The following is a 17,140-nucleotide window of genomic DNA, read 5'->3' as shown; positions in this document are numbered from 1 at the left end:
GCTGGCTTTCTGATTAAAGTCACTATTCCTTGCCCCAAAACTCATCTCTTGATTTACTGATCTGTTGTGTGGCAAGCAGGACAAGCTTGAACTCGGTAACAGCAGCTGTTCCAAAAATGTGTGCTGAATTAAAGAAAAATGAAAAGAATATTTCTGTCATGAGTATTAAAGACTTATTTAGAGATTTTAGTTTCTTTTAAAGTTATTATTAAGTTGTTGAGTAGGAAAGCTTTTCAACAAGGAAGAAAAGACAAAGGAAGTCTCTGAGTAATTCATTTTTACCCTTTCCTTATTAGCAAATGAAGCCCTCAGTATTTCAAACACCTGCCTCAGTTACTGTAACCTCATGAAAAATTAAAAATTATCTTGGAGTTCCCATCGTGGCGCAGTGGTTAACGAATCCGACTAGGAACCATGAGGTTGCGGGTTCGGTCCCTGCCCTTGCTCAGTGGGTTAAGGATCCGGCGTTGCCGTGAGCTGTGGTGTAGGTTGCAGACGTGGCTCGGATCCCGCGTTGCTGTGGCTCTGGTGTAGGCCAGTGGCTACCGCTCCGATTAGACCCCTAGCCTGGGAACCTCCATATGCCGTGGGAAAGGCCCAAAGAAATAGCAAAAAGACAAAAAAATTAAAAAAAATAAATTATCTCAACTATCACCGTGAAAAATGTACATCTAGTACCACTTCCAAAAGTAGCATCCAAATGAACCTGAAAGTCACATGTCTTGTGTAAGACCTCAAATTCAAGGACAGATGACAGTGCTCCATGAGCCTGCTTCAGGCCAGTATTAAATGAGGTGATCCACGTAAAAACCCTCTAACAATGCTAGAAGACAGAGCTAGGATCTATTCTAACTGACATTTATCTGCTAAGTTATCTCAGGCAAAATAGTTAAGGCCCTCTGAGCCTGAAGTTTCCTCACTCATCAAAAAGGGTAAGGCTTAAAAACAGTACCTGTAAAGCATCTGGCATAGTACCTGGCAAACATAGTAAGAACGAAATAAATGTTAGTTTTTTGTCCTGAATCCTGCACAAGTATTCTAAGCTCTCCAGGTCTCATTTTCTGAATATACAAAATGAGCTAGATTGTAGTAAAAGTGCTATAATTCCATTCATGATCAATAAGTGCAAGTGCAGTAAGGGCAAAAAAATTAAATTTTAAAAAGGACCAAGGAAACATACTAGCTAAGGAATGTCTCACTTAGAATCCAAGCCCACAGCAAAGATTACAACTTAAATGTGGATCTTTTTACTCCTTTATGCTTGCAATGAGTGTTAACAACAAAAATGATCGAGAACTAAAAAGAGGAGTTTCCGTCATGGCTCAGTGGTTAACGAAACTGACTAGGAACCATGAGGTTGCGGCTTTGATCCCTGGCCTCGCCCAGTGGGTAAAGGATCTGGCGTTGCCGTGAGCTGTGGTGTAGGTCACAGATGCGGCTCAGATCCTGCCTTGCTGTGGCTCTGGCATAGGCTGGAGGCCAACGGCTCCAATTAGACCCCTAGCCTGGGAACCTCCATGTGCCACGGGTGCGACCCTAAAAAGACAAAAAAAAAAAAAAAGAACTAAGAAGAATCCCAGGAATCAAGAAATAAATTCCCCCAAACGGGAAATGGACACCCTTCTGTTAATGGCGTCAAAAATTGGCAAACTTGCTATTACTTTATCCAATGGTTAACATTTAACCAGTAAAAATTAGTTAACATTTAACCATTAAGTTATCCAAAAGAAAAAAATGTGATACTGTCAGCAAAATAGATGATAATCACAGCCCTCTATGACCTCTCAGAAATCAGGTAGACACAGTCACTGCAAAGCCTACACCTTGGGTCACAGCAAACTGAGTGGCCAATAAAAGTTGTTGACATACCCTTATCTTTTTTTTTTTTTTTTTTTTTTTTTTTGTCTTTTTGCCATTTCTAGGGCCACTCCCACGGCATATGGAGGTTCCCAGGCTAGGGGTTGAATTGGAGCTGTAGCCGCCAGCCTACGCCACAGCCACAGCAACACGGGATCCGAGCCGCATCTGCAACCTACACCACAGCTCACAGCAATGCTGGATCCTTAACCCACTGAGCAACACCAGGGATCGAACCCACAACCTCATGGTTCCTAGTCGGATTTGTTAACCACTGAGCCACAATGGGAACTCCTGTTGACATACCCTTAAAGTGATAAAGTACATTTACTGACATGTAAAGAAGCTCACAAAGCAGTGTAGCATGAAAGGTTACATATTGATATTTACTATGAATCCATTTTTTTGTCATGAATATAAACAGGAAAACTTCAGAAGTCTTATGGGACTACGTGTGACTTATATTCTTCTTGGTATTTATCTGTATTTTCTAATTTTCCACAATGAACATACAATTTCTGTGTAACAAGAAAATATTAGTTTTTTTTTTTTTAATTCTGCAAATATAACACCCAAAACACAATCCTCTTGTTAGAGAGATATGGGGGAGGGTATAAGTTAAAACTCTGATTGGGAAACTTCCCTGGATCCCAGAAATTGGGAACTTCAGTTAAAACAGGGTCCCAATGCCCAGCTGAACTTAAGGCTCATTCTCACTGTTTGGGCAGGAAACAAACCTACAGTGATGATCTAAAAGTCTAAAGATCTCTAACTCAGACCTGAGGTGACATCATCTGGACGAATGAAAAGAACAAGCATAACCGTGTATAGAGGGGAAAGAAAGATGTAGCAGCATATTTTTATGGTGCTTAATCTTTCATTCTGTGTGTTTACTTCCTTGAATCTGGGTACACCAAACAATTACCTAGTCTAACCTCCTAGTTTGAATAAACAACTCCAAAGACATCTTGCTCTAGCAAACATCCTTTGAAAGCAAGGGAAGGACGCATCGTAACGGTTTAATTACTTAGGACCTGGCTCCTAGACTTTAACACCAAGTCTAGGGATTTCATATTTAAAGTTCTTCCCTTGAAAATAAAAGTAATTATTTACCATGAAGTTTATGGCTTCACATTAAGACCAGAGTTTTATTGGCAACTTGCTTCCATCAGGGCAAAATCAGGACATAAACCAAAGACCAAGTAATACATGGGATCAAAGTTTTTTGTTTTTCAAATGATTTCCCACATAATAAGAAAAAGTCTCTAAAGCAGATCAGCATTTATTATTTTAGGTTTGAAAACTGAAAAAATATGATGTTAAAATAACCCTGCATATACTGTTTAGCCTATGCAACTAAATTCCACTCTGTGTGGCCAAAATATGTATAGTCAACAGTGAATATACAGTAAGTCCAAATATAAGGTAGATGCCAACCATCCCCTTCTGCCCTAATAAAGTAAAAGAAGAATTAGTTTATCTTAGTTACATTTCATTTCAGTATGCTTCCTAATTTCTTCAAAATGCCAATTCTGATAAAAATCCACCCATTATTATGAGACAAGTAAATTGACAGGCTAGAAAAAGGTCTAGATTTCTTCATCCTTGCTGTGATTCAAAAAACCACTACTTACACCTGTCCCAATTATACTGAAAAGGAAACAAAAGCTCAAAGAATTAAAGTCACAAATCACATACCCCAAGTCACAAAGAGTAGGAAGCTGTACCTTCACTTAATGTTCTTGCTTAATATGACTCTGTCTCAAGCTAATGTGACTGACAAATGTCCCAAGTATACTTGTTAGTAGCACATCAGCATCTGGAAACACTTTTTAATGAAAACACAAATCCAAAATTCCCAAGAGAAGTTTCCTTACCAATGCACTAACGAAGGAAAATCAGAGGAATGTCATTTTCCCAAAGGAATATACTGTGTAGGCTCCATCCCCCTCAACCTCAAACCCAGCCTCCTCAAAACCATGACGCTTGAGGATGAAGGCAGGAAGCCTATGAATCTTCAAATGCATATATACCCTGAAAAATTACAACCAACAGTACTCGTCATTCTGTTTGGAAGAAAAAATGTACTATTTTCATAAAATTTAAAATATACCATTTGCTTTGAAAAGACATGAAGTTCCACTTTAAATAACAAAATTTTTGTTCGGCCTCTCAAAGATGAATTTAAAACACCAGTTTTGAGGCCTAATACATCTCAAACACTAAACTATGTTCCTTAAGACATTCTTTTCAAAAACTTTTTTGAAATGAAGGGACAGTAAATTGACTTGCTCAGCATCTCAAACAATCCTACAGCATCCATTATGTTAGTTATATACCAGTGAGCCCCCCTCTCCACTTTCCTAATTAATTCATAATTCTCTATAAAGAGCTAATCACTTTAAGAGTTAATCTTACATCCTTTCAAGCCTGACTATCTACCATGAATCAGTCAACCAATAAAATTTATTTGTGTTCTAGGTTCAACTCCCAGAACCTGAGTCAAGTGAACTAAGAAGTGGTCAATTAAAAAAACATAAATCAGAGTTCCCTCTGTGGCTCAGCTTAAGAACCTGACATTGTCCCTGTGAGGATGCAGTTCAATCCCTGGCCTTGCTCAGTTATGGATCATTGCTGCAAGCTGCAGCGCAGGTCTCAGATGTGGCTCAGGATCCAGTATTGCCGTGGCTATGGCATAGGCCTGCAGCTGCAGCTCCAATTTGCCCCCTAGCCTGGGAACTTCCATATACCACAGGTGTGGCCATAAAAAGGTAAATAAATAAATAAACAAACAAACCATTCCTCTCATATTTGTAATCCAGAGCTCTAAAACCAAAATTTTCATCAATTCATTTGGTGACAAAACCTGACCTGAATGGACGTGACGCTATTTTTAGTTGTCTTTCTCCACTTACTGTGACTATTAATATCTTTCCCTGAAGAAATATCTGTTTCATATAGGGTGCTAACCCAGACCCCACTGGGAGTGTCACATACAGGTAGACATCACATTAGCTTCCTAAAGTTGGAATTGCTTTTAACTCCAAACACATGTGGCCATGAGGGTTTTACAAAAAAAGACTGTGAACCCATGACACTTAAGGAACCAAAAAAGTATGCATCCACAAAACTAGCTACTGAACAATTAATCAACATCTTTAATTTTCTTATATTTAGCCTGCCTGCATAATTAGTTAATATTGAAATTTTCAAATAAGTCAATTTACTTTTTTGTTTAAAGTGTTGACTGATGGCATTCATTTTAGAAAGTGGACCCCTAAAAAACTTTCAAGGAAATATAATTAGGCTTGGACTAAATCAGAGTAGCTGTATCTTTTTTCTTTTTCTTTTTTTTTTTTTTTTAAGGGCTGCACTCATGGCATATGGAGGTTCCCAGGCTAGGGGTCGAATCAGAGCTGCAGCTGCCAGCCTGCGCCAGAGTCACAGCAACACTGGATCTGAGCCGCATCTGCAACATACCAATGCAGCTCACAGCAACACTGGACCCTTAACCCACTGAGCAGGGGCCAGGGATCAAACCGGCATCCGCATGGATATTAGTTGGGTTTGTTTCCACTGAGCCGCAATGGGAATTCTAGAGTAGCTGTTATCTTAGATCTGAGATCAGTTTCCCTATGAGAGAACAAACACCCGCAAAGAAGCTGTTGTCAAACTCTTTCTAGCAAGGGCAAATGTCTCCTGGAATTCTTCTGTCTCTGAGGGATGTTGTATGCTTAAAAACCAAAAAAGGGAATAAGTTATTTTGGAATTCAGATTCTCTCAGGGTCTGGTGTTGCCAGGAGCTGTGGTATAGGTCACAGACCCAGCTGGGATCTGGCATTGCTGTGGCTGTGGCATAGGCCAGCGGGTACAGCTCCGAATAGACCCCTAGCCTGGGAACCTCCATATGCTGCGGGTGTGGCCCTAAAAAAAACAAAGAAATAAAAATAAAAAATAAGTCCTCTCAAGATTCGTTTTCTTAAAAATCTATCTAAATGATTTAATTACAAAAACTCTGACTCCAAATAAAAAGTCAAAGAGAGGGAGTTCCCTTGTGGCATGGGAGGTTAAGGACCTGGTGTTGTCACTGCTGTGGCCTGGGTCACTGCTGCAGCGAAGATTCAATCCCTGGCACAGGAACTTCCATTTGACTCGGGCACAGTCCCAAAAAAAAATACTAAAGAGAAAATTATTCTTAAAAGAGCTCAACAGACCCAAACAGACAATAAAACATTTCTTCCTTTTCATTTTACAAATTATATTTCCATTATTGCTCAAAATTAAATGATTTCCAAGATTCCCAAGGATTACTAGGCAATAGGTATTGACCACCCCACTAGACTGTGAAAAAAGGCAGTAAAGGAATTCCCACTATGGCCCAGTGGGTTAAGAATCTGACTGCAGAGGCTCAGGTTACTGTGGTAGGTTCTATCCCCCCAACCAATACAGAAGGTTAAAGTATCTGGCACTGCCCACAGCTGCAGTTCAGATTCAATCCCTGGCCCAGGAACTTCCATGTCGCTGGTTTAGCCATTAAAAAAAAGAAAAGAAAAGAAAGAAAAAAAGAAAAAGGGCAGTGAACAAAAAAGGGATCATTAGCAAACATTTCAACAAATTTCTAGTAGATGAAATGTAGATAAAACACCTATCACAGAACATGCAAACAGGGGCTACAGAAGAACTAAAAAGGATGGGTTAATTCAGCAACAGCTTTGTACCGCACTCTTCTGGGCACCCGTTAACATAGCTGCAGCTTTTCCAACAAGTTGGCCAAGAGTATGACCCATTCGTAGTCAAAATCCTACTTTGTTCTTCCATTCAGAAAAGTGGGAAGGAGCTACCTAAACAATTCAGCAGTAATATCCAAGCACTACCTAGCCCTTCCCTTGAAAATGCAGACAACCAAGGATCAGCAATTGGGATAGTCAGTGGGAAGAAAAAAAACACACCAAGTAAAAAGAGCAAGTGATCAGGGAAGAAAATAATCCAATTAAAAGAAGAGAATTTTTAAAAGAAAACCCTAAACATGAAATTCAAGAAAATAATTCATACAATACATGAAGTAATTCATACAATAGATGAAGCCAAATAAAAGCTAAATAAAAAGCTGTACAAAAAGATTTCTTAAAATTAAAAGTATGATTTCTGTCTTTAAAATGTCACTATTGAGCTGTGGGTGCAACCCTAAAAAGACAGTAAGTAGATAAATAAATGTCACTACTGAGCTGAAGAAAAGCAAAATTTCCCAGAATGAAAAAAAATAATGAGAAAACAAGACATTCAAAATTCCAATAAGAGAGAACAAAGAAAATGGTACACAGAAAACATAGGGAATAAAGTAAATTTTCCAGAGCTAAAGAAATATCAAGATTTTAAAGGGGGACTTACTTTTTTTTTTTTTTTGGTCTTCTGTCTTTTTGAGAGCCACACCTGCAGCATATGGAAGGTCCCTGGCTAGGGGTCTAATTGGAGCTGTAGCAGCTGGCCTACACCACAGCCACAGCAAGGCCAGATTCAAGCCACATCTGCGAGCTACACTACAGCTCACAGCAATGCCGGATACTTAACCTACTGAGTGAGGCCAGGGATGGAAACCAAGTCCTCATGGATGCTAGTTGGGTTCATTAACTGCTGAGCCACGACAGGAACTCCTGGGGACCTACTTACAACACCTACAGTGCTTAACAGAATATCCATACCTAGACTTATCACCATGAGATACAAGGAAATGGGGATAAAAGAAAATTCCAAAGCTTCCAGAGAGGAAAAACAAAGCAATTACCAAAAGAAAATAACTGTGAGAGGCTTTAGGTAGACATTTAACAACAACAGGGTGCTAGAAGACAATGAGGCAATATGTTACTTCCCAAGTTCTGAGGGAAAATGTTGAGTATTTTATACCTAGCCCAACTATCAATCAAGCATGACACAAAAATCAAAGTTATTTTCAGACACATAAGCCTTGGTAAGTTTACCTCCTGCCATTTTTTCTGAATAAGTTATCTAAGGATGTTCCCCAACACAATGAGGGAAGAAACCAAGGAAAGGAAAATATGTGATACAGGAGGAAACTAGATGTAAATCAAATTCATAGGATGTCAGCTGTATATCATCTTAAGAGAAGAGAGCTTTAAGGGACAAAAGTTGCCTCATGTAATAGATATTGGGATCAGATAGCTTCAAAGCATTTGAAGGTATGCTCAAGGCAAATTTTTCTTTAACCAATGAGAAAAATGAAAAGCTATTTAAGGACAAAATTATACTGAGAAAGTCAGAATTGAAATCCTATAGTACAATGTGACATGTTTTGAGGAATTGATGGCATTTCGAAAATATATATATATAGCTAATCCCAACAACAGATATATGTACAAATCTTAAAAATACATGTATGTATGTGTATACACACACACACACACACACACACACATACACACACAATCCAGCATACTACCTGCCATAGCAGAGAAAACTGTTTTCAATTATCAAGTCCTCAGACAGGACTTTCTTAACCACACCATCCCTTTATCCGGCTTTATTTTTATTCCCCCTAGTTATGTTATTACCTAACATTATATCACATATACTGATTTGATTCTAATACACATATTCTTCACTTTTAATCTTGCTGAAACCAACATGCATTGTACAACACATGCAGAGCATTTTACAACTATAGTCAGCCAGGTGGCAGTCTTGTTACTGTGTGAAAAACCTTCAGGGATAACTTCTGGAAAGATTATAACAGCACCCGCATCAAAATGCTTCAAATCAGATGAAATTCAGTATTTATTTGCTTGTGGGTTATCGCCCCTATTGCAACATGAGAGCAATAACCTTTTTTTCCAAATCTCCGTCTAACTTTTGCATAAAACAGTAACTGGCAGGTGACACAATCTCTGCCATGCTTTAACATCTCTGAAACCAGAATGGGTCCAACAGGATGGATCCTACATAGTTGGCCCTGAAGTTTTTTTCTTCTTAGTGCTACACATGATAATGGTGAATCATATAAACAACCACATCCAAGATGTGAAGAAATTCAGTAATGAAAAAATCTGGAGGAAGATGGAAACAGTAGTGAGTGAACTGACCCATTTCCAAAGATGACTCCAAAGGTTAGTAAGTCCAGGAAACAAAAACATAAGCTAATTATTATTTTTGTTTTGTGGAATTAAATATCCGCGAAATAAAAACAGAAGGGCTAAATGTGACTGTCTCCTGGAAAGAGGCAGAAGACGTACAGTTTTTCACTATACACCAGTCTATACTATTTTATTTTTACCAAGTACACATATTCCTTACAAACCGTTTTCCATGTATTTAACAAGAGAGGGAAATAGAAGCTCACATATACGAATCAGAGACCGAGACATGGATACAGACAGAAATATCAGAGGAACAAAGTCAGTCAGCATCAGGTACCTCCAGAAATTTCAACTGGCAATAGGGCGTAGAGACCACGAATTCTGGGAGCAAAGTGAGCAATCTTCTAAAGCGTGACATAAACAGTAGCTGCCTACTGATGACAGCTATGCCATTTTGCCCATCAAAAAAAGCAAGGTAGGATCAACAAAGGCTTGCAAATTTAGCCTTGTGCCCTGGACTGAAAATTCGGATCCTGTTATGTGGAATAATTACAAGTTCTCCCTCCCCACAACTCTCCACATTTACACATCCTTTCATCTGCCCTGACCTGTCAGCACAATGACAGATGTGGGGACTGAGCTTGGTCTCTTCTATACCGGAAAAACCAAGTGACTATACGTTAGTGGTGCAAAAGCTAGGGGAGGGGGCTGCTGTTGGGGGCAAGCAGTCGGCCGATCGGAGAACGGTGGCAGCGACATGCAAAAACTCTTGTGGAGTCCAGTGCACAGACGCACCCAAGGGCCCGCGTGTGTCTCCGCAGCAAAGACATCTTTCCCCAGGGAAAGCTAAAGGAGCTCGAAAACCCAACTTGCCCGGAGCCGGCGGTGGCGCGCAGTTCTGACTCCTCCCCTCCCTCCCAGCCCAAAGCAAGCGCAGAAGGATCGCAAAAAGTCACAGGGCCAAAACTGAGCGCGCCAAAGCGAGACCCACCCCCGGGAGACCAGGACGCCAGAGGCAGGTCCCTCCCCTTCCTCTCTCCGCCCGCGCAGAGCTCATTCATTCTCTAGGCCGGCAGCCCGTCCTCCCCAGCCGGCCATTCCTGCCCCGCAAACCCACCAGACGCTTTGTCTCGGTCCGGCCGGAAACCGTGGCGCGCATTTAAGCGCGTGCCCAGAAGCCACCTCCCCGCACCTGGCGCTTGCCCGGCCTCGGCGCGCAAAAGCCTTCTGGATCCCGGAGTCCGAGGCCCGAAGCCGGGCGTTACTCCTCCGCGGTCAGAGGCGCGCACTTCGCCGGGTCCCACAGGGAACCCAAGATCGGGAAATGTACATCCCGGTTTTACCACCGCTACAACTTGAGGCCCCTGCGGGACCCCTGCGCCTGCTGAAAAACACTAGATTCTTCCTCCTTCTTGGAGATGGAAACCCTGCCCTTTCCGAAGGGCGTAGGCACCCAGGCCTTCACCCTCCCGCCCGAGCTGCGCCCCCCACCCCTCGTGTGAGTTACCGCGGCCGCCAGGCGAGCACTCACTTGAGGAGCAGCTGGTCGTGCTCGGCTTTGAACTTGCCCAGCTCGATCTGCAGCTTGGCGCGTTCGCGGGCCGTGTCGTCGAGCGCGCGTCGTGCGTCGGCCAGCTCTGTCTCGTAGAGAGCCTTGAGGCCGGTGAGCTCGCGGCCACGCACCTCCTCGCGTTCGGTCACCTGCAGCTGCAGCGCGCTGTTCTCTGTCTCCAGGCTGCGCACCTTGTCGATGTACACGGCCAGCCGGTCGTTGAGCTCGCGCAGCTCCTCCTTCTCCTGCAGCCGCGACAGCCGCGTGGGGCTCAGCGGCGTGGTGGGGCCGCCCGCGCGGCTGCCCGTGCGCGACTGCACGGGGGTCGCTGTCGCCATGGCGATCGGCGGGGAGAGCGGGGCGCGGAGGCCGTGGGCAGCACGGGAATAAGAGGGGCGGCAGGGGCCGAAGCGGGAGAGAAGGCGCGAACCGGCGACCCACGCTCGCGGAGAGACCGGCGTGAGGAGGAAGGACGAAGCACCTGGGATGGCGGGAGAGGGGTTACAGCACAAAGGGCAAAGGGGGAGGACTACAAAATCAATCAGTCGTAAAATATCCTGTGTAAGAAAACATGCACACACTCACACACGCGCGCACACACACGCTCGGGAAATACGGGGCAAGGGTGGCCGGGATGGCCGAGCAGAATCCGCGCGCCGCCGCCGCCGCTGAGTCTCCCGCCCGCAGCACTTTGTTTCCTCTCAAACGGCGCTGAGCCGCGGGCGGGGGGAGGAGGGCGGAGGGGCGGGCGGGGGCGGAGGTGGCGCGGACCGCGGCGCCGCGCTTCCCAAGATGGCCGGCGCGCTCTGATACCTCACGTGACCGTCACTGGCCAATGGGGAGCCAGCAGCAGGGGGCGGGCCTGTAAATTCAAAATCATGCCTTCTGGCAACTGTCGGGTCTGTGAGCGCCTGGCTGGGCGTGGCGGGGGAAGGACTGAGGGCGGCGGGGAGGGGCGGCGAGGACTGCTCGCGCGGCGGCCCGGGGCCCTGAGCCGGCCTGGTCTTCCCCACCACCCTGCGGGGACCCCCGGCGGGGCCGGGCCAGCGGATGGCGGGAAGGAGCCCAGAGGTTTCCGGGGCGGGTCCGAGCCGCCGCCCACACCCGGCGGTTCAGGGAAATTCAAAAGTAAACGTCTCTAACAGCCACGCGCAAAACTCGTAGAGGCCGGGACGACCGCGGGCATTGTAACCTTATACCCCGCCCCGCGGAGAGGGTTCGGAAAACTGCCTGGAGGCCGGGCCGCCTTGGAGTTACGTAATGGACGCTGGTGTCCGAGGTTCAAAACCAACTGCGTGCGGGGTCCAAGGGAAGCCTTTTTTCTCTCAAGGGGAAAATGGTGTATCAGAACACCTCCTCCCATCAAATTGACGCACGCGTGTCCTGCAGCCAAGCCGACAGATAAGATCCCAGAAACGCCAACTGCTGATGAGCAGTCCCTGATCCATCTATTTCTTAACAATTTAGGGCGCTATAAAATCAAAACCACCTCACAAGTGATACGATTAACATGTTACTAAGCAGATAGTAAACATGCTGTTTATTGTCATGCTGCAGTAAAATCTGATGCATCAAGATCTAAACTTGTGAAAACTTAAGTAGAAATGACTTTTGCTTTAAAAAGGGATCCCTAAAATGTAATTGACAACAATGCCAATAGAATGTCCATGAATCCATTTTAACTTTCAGGCTGACACTGAAATTGTCTATGTGCCTTACCTGAGCTTTTCTTGAATTATCCGTCCACACACTTGCTTTTGATGTGGGAACTGGAGTCTTTGCATTTGAAAATGTATCCTTGGGGAGTTCTTGGGTTCAGTGGATTAAGGATCAAGGAGTTGTCACTGCAGGTGCTTGGGTCGCTGCCGTGGCGCCCGTTCGATCCCTGGCTAGGGAACTTCCACATAGCCGGGGTGGCCAAAAAAAGAAAATGTGTCCATGTAATAGATGAATTTCCTTACAGCAGAGCAGGACACAGGACTGCACTGAAACCCAAGCGGCTTCATTTGACTCCAGAGCCTTGCCCTTAACTATAACCTAGACGAGCACCTCATAACCTATTAGGGACACATCTGTAGAATAATTACAGGTTACTTTAATAATGGCAGAAATAAAGACTGAACGTTCTTTACATAGTAGCCATGTACATAGGAATTAGTGAAGGGCACCAGGCTGCATATCATCCTCCATGAATTTCCAGGCACTCTATGATCATGATACTCTCATGAATGGTTTTATTTCCTGCCCTGTTATCTAAAATACCTCCCTCCTTCACAGTGAGTTGAAAAGGTTCTGTTGTGAAGTTGGTGATGTATATAAGTATTAAAATAATTTTAATAAATGAAAAGGATCTTGAAAAATCGAAATTACATAGAAAGAAATGAGGCTTAAAGAAGGTGAGTGCTGGGTCCAAGGTAGCAGAATCCAAAATGGGATGTAAATCCACTCTCCTTGAAGCTCTTTCCACCACACCGATGGCTTGGTTTTCAGTCCTTATTTTCCTTTTACCTCAGATTTTTAAAAATATTTGGAGATTTTTAAAAATTATTTTCCCAACATTTTTGAAGTTTTAAGACTGTGAAGTGATTTTCAGGCATGATCTCTCCTGCTCTCAACCCCAGGAAATTTTCTCTTGATAGAACTTCTCAATCTCAGATTGTTTTGGGAAACTCAGATTATATCCTATTTGCTGAAACAAGTATACTGCAGTCAGTTGAGAATTGACTGTGATAGCAATGTAACTTTATAGAAGTTATTATAGATGATTCCTACCTTGCAGGGATTTGCAATAATTAAATAAAAGAACATATGTGATGTAAGTATAGCATAATGTGTATTATGTTTAGACAGAATATGGAATGGCTTAAATAGTAATCCTTACTAACAATAATCCTGTGTCTCCAATCAAAAGTAATGAGAAAAAAAAAAAGGAAAATCTCTTAGCCTTAGAATTAGGCAATTGTACAAACATTTGGTCAAGTACTTTATTTAATGTACACTTTCCTTGTTCTCTTGGCTTTTCCCATGCCTAACTTTGTATCTGGACCAAGGCCCATTGATTCCCTACTCTTTCATACTAAATGTGTCCAGCCCTCCTCATTTAAATAATTCCTGCAGTCACCTCACCACCAATGTTTTCCCCAATAAATGCAAAGAAAATAACACACTGTATGAGTACGGTGACAACGCTTCTGCACTTACAAAGACAGTCGTAATTTGAAATAGTCTGCCTGTTTTTTCCTATAAACCTTTACTTACTTGTCAGTGCACATGTTCTGTGGTCAGGCCATATACGTCACTACCAAGCCTCAACTTCCCAAAGCATCCTTTACCTCTTTAAATCTCCTCCCACAACACAGAGAGAATTCACTTCATTCAGAGAATTGATTCGACATTTGCCCTACTTTGTATATGTCATTTGGATCTGTGACAGAATAAAACAGGATACCTATCATGTCTGGGCAGAAAGAACCCAAACTAGGATGGAGATGGGTAGGAAAGGAGAAGGAGAGACTGAAAGCTAGCAGTAAACCACTTTTGTCCCAGGAGAGGGGAGTGACAGCTGGCAGATAGCTGAGTACACAGTGCAAACAAACTGGGGAGCTACCATACCAAATGAAGAAAAAAAATTGCTAAGTAGTATCTCTTTTTTAAAAGTAATACCTCTTCAATATGTTTGCTGAAGAAATAAATGAAAAAATAATTTAATGCATAATCCTCTACTAGGCCAGATTGTTTCTATTTAATATACTTTGCAAAGTTAATACTTTTTCCAATTATCGTAAAAGCATAACAATAAATCATGTTTTAGAATGTGAATGACTATCCAGAATGCTTTCCAACTCTGATTTAATTTTTGTGTTTTTAAAAAGAGCTGAAGAGTTTTTCTCTTAGCATACTGCCATGAAATTTATATACTGCTCACAATTGTTTTCCAAATTGCTTGAGTTCTGAATACATGGTATTAGTGGCATTGGCAAGATTATTTTAACTCAGTGGTTCCTTCTTACTGATAGTTCTTGATTTAGTCAAAAAGAAAAACTAATTTGCATGGTTGCATTTTAATTTTGTTTTATGCCAAAACATGGTGATACTATATTTTCTTTATTCTTTTTTTTTTTTTTTTTATGAGAGTTGCAACGTTTATTTCTGGTTCTCTCTTGTTTTTTTTTTTTTTTTATTTTTTTTTTTTTCTTTTTTGCCACACAGGCAGTATGTGGGAATTCCTGGGCCAGGGATTGAACCTACGCCGCACAGCAGCAACCAGAGCCACAGCGGTGAGAACGCAGGAGCCTCAACCCGCTAGGCCATCAGAGAACTCCCAATATTTTCTTTATTCTTAAAAGATATCTTTAAAGTATTTGTTAAAGTAGTATCTATACATCAGATTTTAACAGCTTTTTTTTTTTTTTTTTTGTCTTTTTTTTTGTCTTTTTGCCATTTTCTTGGGCTGCTCCTGCGGCATACGGAGGTTCCCAGGCTAGGTGTCGAATCAGAGCTGTAGCCACCAGCCTACACCAGAGCCACAGCAATGCAGGATCCGAGCCGCAGCTGCCACCCACACCACAGCTCACGGCAACGCTGGATCCTTAACCCACTGAGCAAGGCCAGGGATTGAACCCGAAACCTCATGGCTTCTAGTTGGGTTCGTTAACCACTGAGCCACGACGGGAACTCCTTTAACAGCTTTTTTTAAATCTTATGGAAGTGTGCCCTTTCTCCCTATATTCTGCTTCTTTGCCTTTAGAATGGTAAAAATTAAAACCAAAACTAGAGTCCAAGTGTAGGGGTTACATGCAATTCAGCTGTTTCTGCCCTGATTGGAACTGACCCCACTCAAAGAGTTTTTCATGATCAGTCTTCAGTCGCTTTATCATGATGTAAGATAACATTTTAATTTATTCATTTAGTTCTTAGACTTGATGTGAGACTTCTCACATAAAATATCTTCCTGACCAGTGTTCCTCTTTCATTTTGCCTGAAATTTCCCTATAAAACTTAGTCTTTAGGTCAATCTAGAAAAGTAAGGGCACTGTTTCCAGAATGCACAGCCAAGTTCAACAAAGCAGAGGAGGAGTTCCCATCGTGGCGCAGTGGTTAACAAATCCGACTAGGAACCATAAGGTTTCGGGTTCGGTCCCTGCCCTTGCTCAGTGGGTTAACGATCCGGCGTTGCCATGAGCTGTGGTGTAGGTTGTAGACGCGGCTCGGATCCCGTGTTGCTGTGGCTCTGGCGTAGGTCAGTGGCTACAGCTCCGATTCGACCCCTAGCCTGGGAACCTCCATATGCCGCAGGAGCGGCCCAAAGAAATGGCAAAAAGACAAAAAAAAAAAAAGAAAGCAGAGGAAAAAGGAAGATAAAATATTTGCATAGTTGATAAGGTAAAATAAAAGAATGAAATCTCAAATCTCAACCAGGTGCCAGAGTTCTTTTCCTCCTCATTACCACAATTTTGAGGTGCCATTCTTCCTAGAATGGCATCATCAAACCTAAACTACGGACGATCACACTATTCTCAGCTTTTAAGTTAGTAGCTTTTTTTTTTTTTTTTTTTTTGGTCCCTCATCTGTACCTTATTTTTGTTGTTGTTGTTGCTATTTCTTGGGCCGGTCCCTTGGCATATGGAGGTTCCCAGGCCAGGGTCCAATTGGAGCTGTAGCCACCGGCCTACGCCAGACACACAGCAACGCAGGATCCCAGCCGCGTCTGCAACCTACACCACAGCTCACGGCAACGCCAGATCGTTAACCCACTGAGCAAGGGCAGGGACCAAACCCGCCACCTCATGGTTCCTAGTCGGATTCGTTAACCACTGCGCCACGACGGGAACTCCCATTTTTTTTTTTTATATTACTCAATGAATTTATTACATTTATAGCTGTACAATGATCATCACAACCCAATTTTATAGCATTTGGGATGGAAATGTTAATAGCTTTGATACAGGTATAAGAAAAGATTTGAAAAGATAGGTAATCTGGCTGAACCAGTCCCCTCACCCCATCTTCCCAGCCCTACTACCTCAGCACCAAAAAATGCCTCCTGGCTGGGAAAGGAAAGAGTTGGAAGCCAGGTGAACTCTGGGCGTCGTGGTTCCTTGTCCAGCCCTGAACTGAGTTGAGGGTGGATGGAGGATCTAAGAGCTGGTTTGTGCCTCAAAACAAGGTCTCCTGTTTTCTTCGATCTTGAAGCAACAGAACAGAAGCCAAGAGCAGCCTTCTCCAGAACTGCTGGCGAAACTCGGCCTCTATCCACTGGTCCCCAGTAGAAACTCAGAGACAGTTATGGGTGAAGGAGAAAAAGATAGCTTTTATTGCTTTGCCAGGCAAAGGAAGCCACAGCAGGCTAATGCCTTAAAGACTGTGTCCTCTATTGGGAAGAATTGTGGGGAGTTTTAACAGGAGAAAAAACAGGTTTTCAGATAGGAGTCGGGAATGGGACAAAACATGAATTCTCTTTTTTGGGGGGAATCTTAGTTATCAGAGCTGACCTCAGGAGATCTCAGCATGATCCTAGTGCTGGTCTTCTGGGCTACTGCCTAGAGTAACAGTACTTGAGAAAAGGGCATATTGACCACAGATTAGAACAAACTAGGAAAGTTCCTGAAAAACATCATGTGCTAATAATCTTTATCCTATAGGC

At 43.0% G+C, this 17,140-nt stretch overlaps 1 protein-coding gene across 1 annotated transcript in view; it reads right to left on the bottom strand.

Moving 5' to 3' along the window:
* Positions 1–11,300, bottom strand: part of LMNB1 (lamin B1) — a 54,984-nt gene extending 43,684 nt beyond the window's left edge. The window contains exon 1 of the mRNA XM_003123882.5: positions 10,477–11,300. Coding sequence (XP_003123930.2) covers positions 10,477–10,835 — 359 coding nt within the window. The 5' untranslated portion in view covers positions 10,836–11,300. The remainder of the gene's footprint in view (positions 1–10,476) is intronic.

This window comes from Sus scrofa, chromosome 2 (genome assembly GCF_000003025.6).
Source record: "Sus scrofa isolate TJ Tabasco breed Duroc chromosome 2, Sscrofa11.1, whole genome shotgun sequence".
Classification (NCBI taxonomy): Eukaryota; Metazoa; Chordata; class Mammalia; order Artiodactyla; family Suidae; genus Sus; species Sus scrofa.
Note: the sequence above shows the minus strand (reverse complement) of the source record. Positions and strands in the feature narration are given on the sequence as shown.